This window comes from Clupea harengus, chromosome 14, assembly GCF_900700415.2.
Source record: "Clupea harengus chromosome 14, Ch_v2.0.2, whole genome shotgun sequence".
Taxonomy (NCBI): domain Eukaryota; kingdom Metazoa; phylum Chordata; class Actinopteri; order Clupeiformes; family Clupeidae; genus Clupea; species Clupea harengus.
The window spans coordinates 19,923,437-19,936,487 of record NC_045165.1 but is presented as its reverse complement, the minus strand read 5'-3'; the positions used below and the strand labels follow the sequence as shown (position 1 = coordinate 19,936,487).

The window sequence follows — 13,051 nt, the reverse complement described above, 5'->3', positions numbered from 1 at the left end:
GATGGCTTCAACCTTGTCTGGGTCAGTCTGTAGGCCTTCCTCACAGATGATGTGGCCCAGGAACTTTACAGATCCGCTTAAGAACAGACATTTCTTCGGGGCCAGCTTTAAATTATGACAGGAGAAGACCATTTCTAGGCATTGGAGGGCCACAGGCTAAAATGGATCAAACGCCATTAAGTCAATTAGATAGCAAAGAACACTAATGAAGTTTTCGTCTTCAAAGATGGACATAAATGTCATCCTCATAAATGTGGCTGGACCGCTGGAGAGGCCCTGAGGAAGTCTGTTGTACTTGTGCAGGCCAAAGGGAGAGGAGAAGGCTGTGTACTTATGCAGTGAGACGATATAATAGCCTGACGTCAGGTCCATAATTGGGGAAAAAGGCGTTGCCACCTACAGCAGCTAACACATAAGACTGGTGATGAGTGTCTGATGGGGCGATGGGTAGGCATTTCTGACTGTCCGTGCATTCAGCCACCTGAAGCCAGTACAAATCTTTAAGTCACCGTTCTTTTTCCTAACCAATACGAAGGGAGATGCATAATCACTATGCGACTTGTGGAAGAATCCTTTCTCCTCCAGTTGGTGGGTGCAGCACGCGGGTGGTCAGGTGAGAGACACTCGAAACACAGCCTGTTATCTTTGCAATGTGACAGAGCAGAATGTGAAGAGTCTGAACACACTAAGTAAGGTGTGTCAATAAGGCCTTGAATCTGAGGCAGGCTACTCGTCTTCCTATTCACTGGTTTGGACTGGTTATTCATGAGAAATGGAGAACTCGAGCATATCAATTGCCCTTTCCAGAGTGGAGCGATCAGTGGGTTTCGGCTGTGGTGTAGACTGAGTATTGCACAGGGGGGCTGGGCTGGGCTGGGCTGGAGTTAACCTCAATCCTGTTCACAGCTATTTCCTTCTCCTGGATAGTCTTTCTCTTCCCCTCCCCTGGGGATTTCTGAGAGTGATGCTCAGTCTTCTTGCACTTCACAACCTGACCATTTGTCAATGGTTTTAGAATGAAATGGGACGGCCAGATCTGAATTTGTGCTGCTCCCAATGACCTTGCGTGTGACCTCAATGGACAGGGTCTCGGCACCACCGTAACCAGCGTTTGTGTAGACCAGCGCTGGCACTGTTTCAAACTGGACTTGAACCCGTTGCCATTGTAACGTGCAATGTGTAGGTCCCACACAGTCCCACGTTGATAAAAGTGAATGGGTCAAATACTTTCATTTCCATATTCTTATGTTGTGATTGTATAGTGGGGTGAACTCAACATTAAAAACATTTAAATATAAAGTGAAATAAATTACCACTCCATATATGTTCAATGCCATTCACGCAAAACAGTTCTCATTAAACTGTAAACATTACACTCTAGTGGTCAAAAAAGGAATTACATCTAAAAACACAAGGCTTTACCGGCTTATTTTGATCGAGAACTTGTTAGCCATGCCAAGGAGTAATACATGTACAAGACGTACAATTCGATGAACAATATTTGTTACCTGCATAAAGGGTCAGCAAACACAAGTGTATGGAAAGGGCATAAGACAACGTGGTCTGCCTAAATAAAATATATTTACATAATATGTTCACCCTGTGTAACCCTCAGAGATGCTGACTTAAAAACCAGTGGCGTAACTAGCCCCCCCCCCCCCCCCCCCCCCAAAAAAATAAAATAAAAATATATATATTTTTGATTTTGAGATTGTCAAATTTAACTTATTTTGTTTAATTTTTAGAGTTAGAAATAAAGTAGCACAGGAATCCCGCCTGTTTGAGACTGTGGTGTCAAGCGCACGGCTGTGTTTGGTCGTGAGTGAGCAAGCCTTGCGAGCGTGCAGACAGACGGTGATAACGTCTAGTAAATAGACTGAGCGACCGTCAGACCCAAGCTGGTGAAAGCTGCCATAATCAGCTGCTGGATATAAAGGTATAGCACATGAAGTTTAAAATAGTAAAAGAAACGAAATGTTTAAATCATCAATCACGAGTTAATTATAGCCTAGATGTCGTGGCTCTCTTTTTTCATGGCAGTTCATTGATCCTGTGGGTATGCTAGCCTACTCAGTAGCTCAGCCAGCTATAACTAGCTATTGAACTCTAGCCTACAACGGTAACCTACTCACTCTAGCTGCAAATCCCTACTATTGGAAATGATTGTGCTACAGTGTAATTAGCACCTATCTCAGCAGATGTCTTCAATATGTTTTATTGTTGTGCCATATTTCTAAATCTTAATTACAGTGCATGAAATGCCCTGTATTGTTATTCCTTCGTTTCTTATACTTCTTATTATTCTTTGTACCGACTTCTGCGCTTAATTCAGCTCGAACCACGTAGAAACTTTGTTCAAACTTTGTCGCGTATGTCTTGTAAAGGACACTTATGCTATGTATTTTTCTAAACTCTAAACTAAACTTTATACTTTTTAAAATATTAAAGAAAAACTAATACAATTTCTCCCATTGACTTACATTGGGCCATTATGACATCATAATAGGGTCATTAAACTGGCTTGCACCTGTGCTTCACTGACACCTGCGCCAAGGTTCCAAGACTCCTCTTCTCTCTGTCCCTCTCCATTCAACTGTATAACTAGGAATATTAAGAGACACCTTCCATACTCTACTTTTTTTTCTCTCCATCTTTCTCTCTATCCCTCTCACTCCACTTTTTCTCACACTCCATCTCTCTGCTTCACTCCATTTTCGCTCCTTCTTTCAATATTTTCCCTCTTCACTCTCTCTTTACTGTCTTCATCCAGAGCCACTCTTGTTCACTCTTCTTTCCTTTCTTCTTTCCTTCTTTCACTTCTTTCTTTTCTTCTTTCCTTCTTTCACTCTTCTTTCCTTTCTTCTTTCCTTCTTCGACTCTTCTTTCCTTTCTTCTTTCCTTCTTCCACTCTTCTTTCCTTTCTTTACTCTTATTTCCTTTCTTCTTTCCTTCTTCCACTCTTCTTTCCTTCTTTTACTCTCCTTTCATTTCTTCTTTCCTTCTTTCACTCTTCTTTCTTTTCTTCTGCCTTTCTTGACTTTTGCATTTCATGCACTGGTATTTCACAAGTCACAAGTTACAAGTCACAAGTCTTTTATTGTCAGATGCACAGAATGACACAGGGTCAGACTGGGCACTGAAATTCTTAGGACAAGGCACCGTACAACAACCTACCATAGCATAACATAGCAAACATAATATAACATAACATAACATGACATACACTCTGTACAAGTACTCTGAACATAATTTACATGTAATAACATATAATAACCTTACTAAATATACAAGATAAATATACAATACAATATGCTAAAACATATACCAACCTATACATATAATACTAACATATATACATATAACATATAATACACATATAGTAACATATAATAAACTAAACTACAGACAAATGGGAGTAGCAGGTAGTGCAATAATTCTGATAAATATGTATTTGTCGTGTAAGAGACAGTATGTAAGTGTAAGTACAAGCAGTAATTTGAAAGTGACAGTGTATGTAAGTGACGAGTGCAAAAGTGTCGATAGTGTGTCAATGTCTATTTAGCAGCATGATGGCTCTCGGGAAGACACTGTTCTCCAGTCTGAGTGTGCGAGACCGGATACTACGGTACCGCCTTCCAGAAGGCAGCGGGGTGAAAAGTCTGAAGGCTGGATGATAGCAGTCCTTTAGGATCCTGCCAGTTTTCGTGAGGCATCGTATGCGGTATGTGTCCTGCAGGGCTGGGAGCTCCCTACCGATGATGAACTCCGCAGTCCTGACCACACTACGTAGGGCCTTGCGGTCCTTGGCTGTGCAGCTCCCATACCACACTGTGATGCACCCAGTCAGGATGCTTTCTATTGTACATCTGTAGAAATTGGTGAGGATGACTGAATCCATGCCAAACTTCTTCAGTCTCCTCAGGAAGAAGAGGCGCTTCCGGGCCGCTTTGACCACCTTGTCTGTGTGAGCACCTGTGGCCTCCCCGTCAGGAAGTCGAAGACCCATTTGCATAGGGAGGTGCTTAGTCCCAGGTCTACGAGCTTCGAGACGAGTCTGGAGGGGATGATGGTATTGAATGCCGAACTGTAGTCAATGAACCGCATCCTCACATATGTATTCCCTTTGTCCAGGTGGGTGAGGGCGGTGTGCGTGGTCAGGGCTATGGCATCGTCTGTAGACCTGTTGGACCGGTATGCAAACTGCATAGGGTCCAGGGTGGGAGGCAGCAAGGAGCAGATGAATGATTTGACTAGCCGCTCAAAGCACTTCATGATCACAGAGGTCAGTGCTACCGGGCGGTAGTCATTCAAGCAGGTGACCTTGGTGTTCTTGGGCACAGGGACGATGGTGGTCCGTTTGAAGCATGTGGGGAGTACAGACATGCTGAGGGAGAGGTTGAAGATGTCGCTAAAGACCCCCGCTAGCTGGTCAGCGCAACCCCTGAGGGCCCTACCTGATATGCCATCCGGGCCAGGTGCCTTGCGAGGGTTGATCTTATTGAAGCAGCGCTTCACCTCGGCTACAGTTATAGTAGGCACACCACTGGTTGGGTTCCTATTGGGTTGGGTTGTATTTCCTTCAGGAAATGCATTTTCTAGTTTGTAAATTATTCTTCCTAAAACCACTAGAGGACACTATTTAAAAGGATATTTTCAAAAATGTCTTATGGGGGACCATGCCCCCAAACCCCCCTAGTTTTGCTGGGTCAGGAAAAATATTAGGTTTTATCCAGGGGCTTAGCCCCCCCAAAAGTGGGAACCTAAATTCGCCCCTGTTCAAAACAACAAAAATTGATTGGCTCACACTCCATTACAGAGGGTGGCAATAATGAGTAATCTACTACCTTCTACCAATCTACTACTAGCAAAAAATATAAGGAAGAAGAAGTTCAAAAAAAGGGAGGGAAAAACCTGTGTTTTCATTTTGGAGCAACAGTCGATCATTTTAATAGCTCTATTTTTATATCATTTCAAAAGATAATCATCGGGGTGTCAAGGACTTTTTATTCGCCTTTATTCCGTAGACGGAGAACAGACTATATATTTTAACTAAAATATAGTCACTTTATTGAAGATCGAAGTAACCCCAATGGACATCAGCTAAAGATCCCGAGGATATGCTAGCCATGGTGTTAGCTTGTACTGCACTTTAAGAGAGAAAATACTCCTTGACTAGGTATGTTTGTTACCTTATAACTACTTAAACTAGCTCCATGAAACATTGGAGGATATGAAGTTTTGGCTTAGGCTATTTGGCATATTAATATATTATGGTTTGGTGTATGTAGCCTGTCTGTGTATGGGAATATTGAGATTGAACAGCCATTAACTGAAGATTAATTCTCTTTTGCAAATATTTTGATAGTTTGATTTACTATTTGGAGCGAGAATTAGAGTTATTGCATGTACAAAATATGTGAGTTCAATTTACAAAGCCACCTTAATGTAAACAAATATAAGTGATTGTTCATGGGGTTGTGACTGGCTGCACATTGGTCGTTACCACCTATGTACTTTATATACATTATGTTAGAAGAAAGCAGTTTGATCATTGAACATTACTCAGCACCACAATGTTGTAGGTATGGGATCAGATTATCTGCTCCAGTAATTGCAGTGGAACTGAATTGTTGTGGAACCGGTTCTCAAATTCTACCACCACTAATACTCAAACCTGCAATTACAGCTACAAGCCTGAAGTTGCTTTTATGAGAGATTGTTGTGTACTCAACTGTCAAATTGAGTCAAACCTGCGGTGGCTTACTCCTTATTCATTGCAATTAATAAGTCAATTTCTGATTAGCGAGTTAAAAGCTTTGTCTGTTCAGTTCATACTCATTTGGAAAGCCTGGGTTGTCAGTCGAAATTATAATACAACACATGGAAAGAGATCTTAATAAAAAAAGATATGCACATAAATTGAATACATTGAAGAACTGCACACCAAATCATCTACCATGATACAAATTTTAGCCAATGTGATGGGAGTAAAGTTCATTATTATAAATGATCTATGCAGACCAATCCTAATAAAACAAAACAATTATTTTTCAGGATTTCACCATGAATGACGAATGTGATGTTCTGTTCTATGTTCTGGATCAACTGGACGAAAAGTCATTGAAGCGGTTCCGATTTTACCTGTCTGGTGCATCATCAGTGGATGGTTTGAAACCAATTCCAAATGGCACGCTTACCTCAGATGTAACAGACACTGTGGAAAAACTTTTACAGACTTATGGCAAGGAAAACTCGCTGAAGATAGTAAAAGAAATCCTCTGCAAAATTGGCCTGAACAGCCTTGCAGTTGAAGTGGACAATTGGATGAAAAGAAAAGATCGGTATATGAATCAAATGGTTGAAAGGTAAGATGTACATTAGATCCAGAGTTCAATGAACATTGAGCTAAAAAATTGAAGTAAATTCAATGCAATTGTATTTATATAGTGCCAAAAAATTAAATTGCCTCATGAAATGCATTTTCACAGAAATGTCTCACATGGTGATTCACTCACCCAAAAGTTCTCTTATTACACTATATAATGTATCCTAAAGGTGAGGTCCTTGACTATAAACTGATGCGCTTTTTGTCAAATTCAATGAATTCTCCTCACATTCCTCTCACTGTCCATCCAGTGTATGCGCTCAAAACAAACTGGTGTCCGTGGCTCTGTAATTGAGAAACAATGTGACTAGTTACGAGTCATACACTGTTGTAGCCAATCAACAAGGGGCGCCAATGTTGCTTCAGGGCCACGGAATGGCTGTTTTTGACTGGCTGTTGATCTGGATTATCAACATACTTTTGCCAGTATTGAGGAGAACTATTCTAACTATGTAATGATAATATTTGTAGAATATTATATCCTTTGATATCTTCATTTATATTATAGGTTTAAGCGGTATAAATTCTAAACGTTTTATTTCTTTCTGAACAGTGATGAATATCAGGATTGGATGAGAGTCTCTGAGCGTCATAAGGCTGCCATGAAGAAAAGGTTTGAATATGTATGTGAAGGAACTGTAGAAGGAAAGAAGAGCAAACTCAACAAGATTTATACAACACTTCAGAATGTGAGGGGAAGGTGTGAAGGAGTGAATACTGAACATGAGATTATGGAGATTGAACCACAGTCAAGGTCACTGAAATGGCAGGATACTGAATTTGACTTCAATGACCTCTTCAGTCATCGTTCATGGTCTAAGGGAAACACTAAAACAGTGCTGACAGAAGGTATAGGCGGCATTGGGAAAACGGTCTACATTCACAAGTTCATTCTTGACTGGGCAGAAGGAAAATCCAATCAGCATATTAACTTTGTGTTTTTGCTGCCTTTTCGTAAGTTAAATTCGATTAAAGATGAACAATGTTCTCTACTTAAACTTCTACAGAAATTGTACCCTGAGCTCGAAGATCTGAAGGATCAACGTGCTTTTGAACATTGTAAAGTGATGTTCATATTTGATGGTCTGGATGAAAGTCAGTTGAAGTTCAATTTTGAAAACACCTCTCAAACTGTGGATAAAGAGATCACTAATCTCATAGAGGGAACAGCTCTTCCTTCTGCGAAAATATGGATAACCTCCAGACCAGCAGCATCTAGACAGATTCCCTCTGAATACATCAATCAGGTGATCGAGGCACAAGGATTTACGGGCCCTCAGAAGGAGGAGTACTTCAGGAAGAACCTAAATGATATGTCTCTAGCCGAGAAAGTCATCAAACATATGAAATCAATAAAGAGCCTCTTTATCATGTGCCACATGCCACTTTTCTGTTGGATTTTAGCCACGGTGTGTACGAATTTGGACAGAACCGGCAGGTGGAGTAGTCAAGAGTTCCCAACAACCCTGACGGAAATGCTGATCCACTTCCTTTTTGTTCAGATAAATGTAAAAAATAAAAAGCAATATAATAAGTATGAGGACAACAAGCTTGAGCTTTTGAAAAGACACAACAGAAGTGTTTTGAAATTGACCAGACTGGCACTGGAACAATTATGTAAGAACAACTTTGTGTTTTCAAAGGATGACCTGGACAACCATGGGATTGATGTCAGAGACGCGTCATTGCACTCTGGCATATTCACTGAAATCAGTCAGGAAGACGGCGTCTTTTTTGAGCGTAAAATGTACTGCTTTGTTCATCCCATCATCCAAGAATTCTTCGCCGCTCTCTATGTACTTCATACATATACAATTTCGAACATAAATGAGTTTAAGTTTTTACTCAGACGCAGGTTTAAAAGTGTACCTCCAAAGGTACCGCTGCATGAGATTTTGAACGGTGCTGTAGATGAAGCTTTGGAAAGTGCTAATGGACACTTGGACCTTTTCCTCCGCTTCCTCCTGGGATTGTCGGTAGACTCCAATCAGGAACTCTTATGTGGTCTCCTGCCGCACAAAGTACCTAGTTCAAACAGTATCAAGGAAACGTGTCAGACCATCCGGGAGAAGTTCAATGAGAATCTTCCTCCTGAAAGATGCATTAATCTGTTCCACTGCTTACTAGAAATGAAAAACAACACCCTATACAAAGAAATTCAGGAATATGTGACTTCTGGCGGTATAGACCTCTCCCCAGCCCACTGCTCAGCATTGGCCTCCATGCTCTTGATGTCAGAGGAAGCGCTGGAGGAGTTTGATCTCAGGAAATACAAAACGTCAGAAGAGGGCCACAGAAGACTGGTTCCTGTGGTGAAATGGTGCAAAAAAGCATTGTAAGTACACTCTTAAAGTACTCTCAAGTGTGAAAAGGTCTTATCTTAAATGTTATTTTTGGGGTTGCAGGTTTGTTTTCAATTCTCTTGTTGATTTATTGCGTTTTCTTTCTCTTTCTCAACACATCAGACTATGATGTATGATATTTGAAATTCGTGAGATTTGCCATTGACGTGAAGTGACAAAGTAACATTAAACAAGCCTTGGCAGTGTGATGTTCACCACACATTAATGGCAAACAGATGCTTCAACTAACTTTATCTAATGAAAAACACATTGTCTTTATTCCTGATTCCTCATAGTTTGTCTAAAACTAGCGTGTTAACTAATTTAGGTAACGTCAGACTACACCAACTAAAGCACTGATGCTTAAACAAGGTGATGTATACAAATAATTTGGACGTGCGGAGATTAATGGCTGAAAAGTATTTTGCTCCAAGAGCTGGAAATACAGTCAAGTCATCAATTACAACTCAGGCGGGCCACTTTTCTCAAAATAAGATTATTAATCTAATTAGATAATGTACATAGATGGCATATTGCTAAAAAAAAATACACATGTAGGGGGTATGCAAAAGCAATAACAACAACTAACATAAAACATTTTTGTTTGGAAGATGGTGTAAATCCTTTTTTGTCATCATTCACAGGCTCACATGGTGTAAACTCACAGATGTCTCGTGCAGAACAGTTGCCCCAGCTCTACGGGCAAGAACTTCACACCTGACAGTATTGGACCTCAGTTGCAATGATCTTCTTGATTCAGGGGTGAAACTGCTTTCTGAAGGACTACTTTCTCCACATTGCAGACTGGAAGTATTGAGGTTAGTGAGTTATCTGTTAAAAAAAGCTGTGATGGTGTTCTACATTTTCTTAATCACTAATGAATGATTATAGTTTTTCCACAATGACTAGTAAACTACCGCACAATACATTTTTCATGTTTGCTTCTAACCTGACTATTCATGCCCTGTATGTACCCAATCAGTCTCTCCTAAATTATGCTCTATCTACATCTGTTGCTGATCATCTCACAAGACTTGTCTTTTACTTTTAAATATTTAATGTAGAATATAGAAATGTGTGTGCTATTCATTAATACTGTGTAGGTCTGGTAATTCATAAGATAGGGACATACAGTATTTACTATTGAATTGCTCAGCATGAATTTTGGACAAAAAAAATCGTGTTTGTTATATACCCTATAATAATGTCTAGACTTGCTGGCTGCGTACTGAGAGAAAAATCCTGCAAGAGTCTTGTACCAGCTCTCAAGTCAGAAAGCAATCATTTACTCGAATTGGATCTAAGTGGGAATGACCTGAGTGATGTGGGAATTCAGCAACTTTCGTTCGGACTCGTGAGTCAGAACTGCAAATTGAAATCCCTGAGGTTGGTGCAATGTTGCATGGCAGTTTTTCAGTGGCTAATGGAATATGTAACTTATGTGACCTATGTACGCTTTCGATATTCACTACCTTTGGCTATCTTTGTGGACGAGGACTTGCAGTGCAGCAGCATTCGGTTTTTGCCTCTGAAGGACTATATTTATTGGGGCGGTTCTTGTGTATTTGTAATGAAAAACAGTTAGATAAACATTATTTTTTTTCCACATTTGTCACTTTCCATAGTAAAGACAGTAATGTTAGTTACGATTGCTAAGTTACAAAAGGACACTGACAATTAGATTGAATATTTACGAGGGCTTGAATTGAAATTTCAAAAGTCATCAAGTAATCCAGAAATAACAGCAGCTATCTAAACGTTGTTCATTGTGCTTTTGTTGTCCATTTGAACTTTCTTCACATTTGGTAAAGGTATGCTTTTGAGCTTCGGCTAAGTCTGACTAAGTTAGTGATCGTAAGTTAGGGTTTATAGTTGCAGCTCATAGAATCACAGACCCTGAAATTATTATATTATTATTATCTCTACGTACATAAAAAAAATGACAAAGTTGTTTATATGCATGTATAGTATACATTGTGTTATGTCTGATGTTATGCTTTCTGACTCGCACTTCACAAAAAAATGTTTATGCCTCATCAACACTCACTTTGCCACCCTGTCACTCATTGTTTCTCTGCTCCTGTCCTCCTGTCCCTCTGGTCTGTCTCTGTACCAGGCTCTCAGGCTGTCTCGTGTCAGAGCAGGGTTGTGGCTTCTTGGCTACCGCGCTAACATCAAATCCTACCCATCTGAAAGAGCTGGATCTGAGCTACAACCATCCTGGGGAGGACGGAATAAGACGGCTATTAGCGTTACCGTGCAAGCTGGAGAAACTGGAGTAAGTTGTTGAGAATGTGTTGCAAGGCTGGAGGCTCGCTTTGACATTCTCTTAGGTCTTTCCGCTCTTTGAATCTGCCCTTCAGATATATGTTTGCCCTTCAGTTGTATGTTTGCAATATAACAGTTTTATCACCGCTGTGAGTTCAAAGTGAATGAAGATGTTTGTAGTGAAATGCACAGGTAATGATATTAAAAGGCCAATGGTAATGAAGTAATAGTTGACTTTGTCTGGGCCCACATCACCAACATTCTTATTTCTTATCTCAGTCCTGTCCTCATGGTCAGGCTACCTCTAAGATACCTCGCCAAAAGACAGAAAATACCCCCTGTCTGGCCATCATCGTCTGCCGGTTGTGTCCTTGATCATAGTTTGAAGTCTCAGTACATATGCCCTCTAAAAACACGTTTCTTAGGCAACTTCATTTCGATATTATAATTGTGGTTGCACTTTTCAAAGAATCAAGTTAGCTAGGACATCTGATTCTCTAACTGATCTTGGATATGTGATACTGTCTCGTATTTGATAAGCAACACTTGTTACTGTTTGACTGACAGCATGTGTAATGATGTCTTACAGTGACAGTTATGGTGGTGAGAGCCGGTTAAAACAAGGACTGAGGAAATGTAAGTAGTAATGTGGATCAGTTTGGAAACTTCGTCACATAAAGTAAAACGTGTGTAAACCAAGGTTTTAACTCCTGAAAAATTGACATTTTATTCATCAAGGTGTTTAATAGGGGCTGGGCAAAAATAATAATATAAAATATATATTATGTATATAATAGATATTTTTCCTCTTTTGTAGTAATTCAGACATTCACACTTCACACATCGCACATACACAACCTGATACAAATATGTAAATGCCATACATCAACTCAAATTCTACACTTGAGGTGACAGAAACATTTAGGTCCTTTGAGGTATGCTAGGTCCACATGTTCATCTTAAATTCCCTTTCATTTTCTCATTCTGTCTGCAGATGCCTGTGAACTCACACTGGATCCCAACACCGCTCACCAAAACCTCAGTATTTCTGAAGATAACAAAATGGTGGCACATGTTCCTAGAAAAATAAGCTATCCTACTCACCCAGACAGATTTGAGTACCTTGAACAGGTGCTCTGCAAAGAAGCGATATCTGGACGGTGCTATTGGGAGGTTAAATGGACAAAGTCATTTGCTGGGGTGCGTGTGGGTGTAGCATACAAAGGAATTGAAAGGAAAGGATGGAAGTGTGACAGTAGACTTGGAGAGAATACGATTTCTTGGAGTATGACTTTAGCTAAGGACCAGGCCACTGCCTGGCACAATAACCAACAGACTGCCAGACCAGCAGCACATCATGCTGAATCTTCCAATACTGTAGGAATCTACCTGGATTCGGTAGCTGGTACTTTATCATTTTATACTGTTGACGGTGACAAATTAGTCCACCTGCATACATTCCATGACCAGTTCACTGAGCCTCTTTATCCTGGGTTTAGAGTTTGTTTTGGAACATCAGTGTCCCTCTGCCCGATTGCTTAGCCTTCTCTGTGTTGTCTGATATGCTGGGGTTCTCTTACATACAGAATTGTGGTGTGTTTCCAAGAGCCTTCCTAATGCTATGTCATTTGTAAGTTATACCGTAAGCTGTACATAAACTTTTTGATGCGTTTCCCAGCGCAATCTTAGCTAAGAAATACTTTCTTTTAAGAGATACTTTTGTAAGATTGGTCTTGACCACTCTTAGCTTTACCTTAAGACATTTTTCAGATTAAACAAATGTTTTGGAGTGTAAAACTGTTGTCAGTGTCATGCTTTGACTGCGATTTAAGACCAAGATATGTGTTGTGTTACATTGCGTGTTTAATCAAATTAAAAGAAAAAAGCTTTAGTATGAATTAACCATTAATCTTTAATCCCTTGCAAATACAAATCTATGAGTACCATCTATCCTACAGCCCTCTTATATTTGTATTTTGACTTGTTTTTATTGTTGATGTTCTTCCTAATAATGATCACCTGCTCTCCAATCTGTGTCATCCTCATCTCATGCATG

The 13,051-nt window shown here is 40.1% G+C and overlaps 2 protein-coding genes across 2 annotated transcripts; both read left to right on the top strand.

Moving 5' to 3' along the window:
- The first annotated feature begins 6,063 nt into the window (after positions 1–6,063).
- LOC116223523 (NACHT, LRR and PYD domains-containing protein 6-like) lies at positions 6,064–8,033 on the top strand. The gene is made up of 3 exons (XM_031580580.1): positions 6,064–6,365; positions 6,939–7,963; positions 8,029–8,033. The coding sequence occupies exons 1-3, from the start codon at positions 6,064–6,066 to the stop codon at positions 8,031–8,033; spliced, it is 1,332 nt and encodes a 443-aa protein (XP_031436440.1).
- On the top strand, positions 7,992–12,821 carry LOC116223470 (NLR family CARD domain-containing protein 3-like). Its single transcript, XM_031580341.2, has 6 exons — positions 7,992–8,720; positions 9,372–9,545; positions 9,940–10,113; positions 10,844–11,005; positions 11,585–11,631; positions 11,990–12,821. The coding sequence occupies exons 1-6, from the start codon at positions 8,131–8,133 to the stop codon at positions 12,535–12,537; spliced, it is 1,695 nt and encodes a 564-aa protein (XP_031436201.1). The 5' UTR covers positions 7,992–8,130; the 3' UTR covers positions 12,538–12,821.
- The last annotated feature ends 230 nt before the right edge of the window (positions 12,822–13,051 follow it).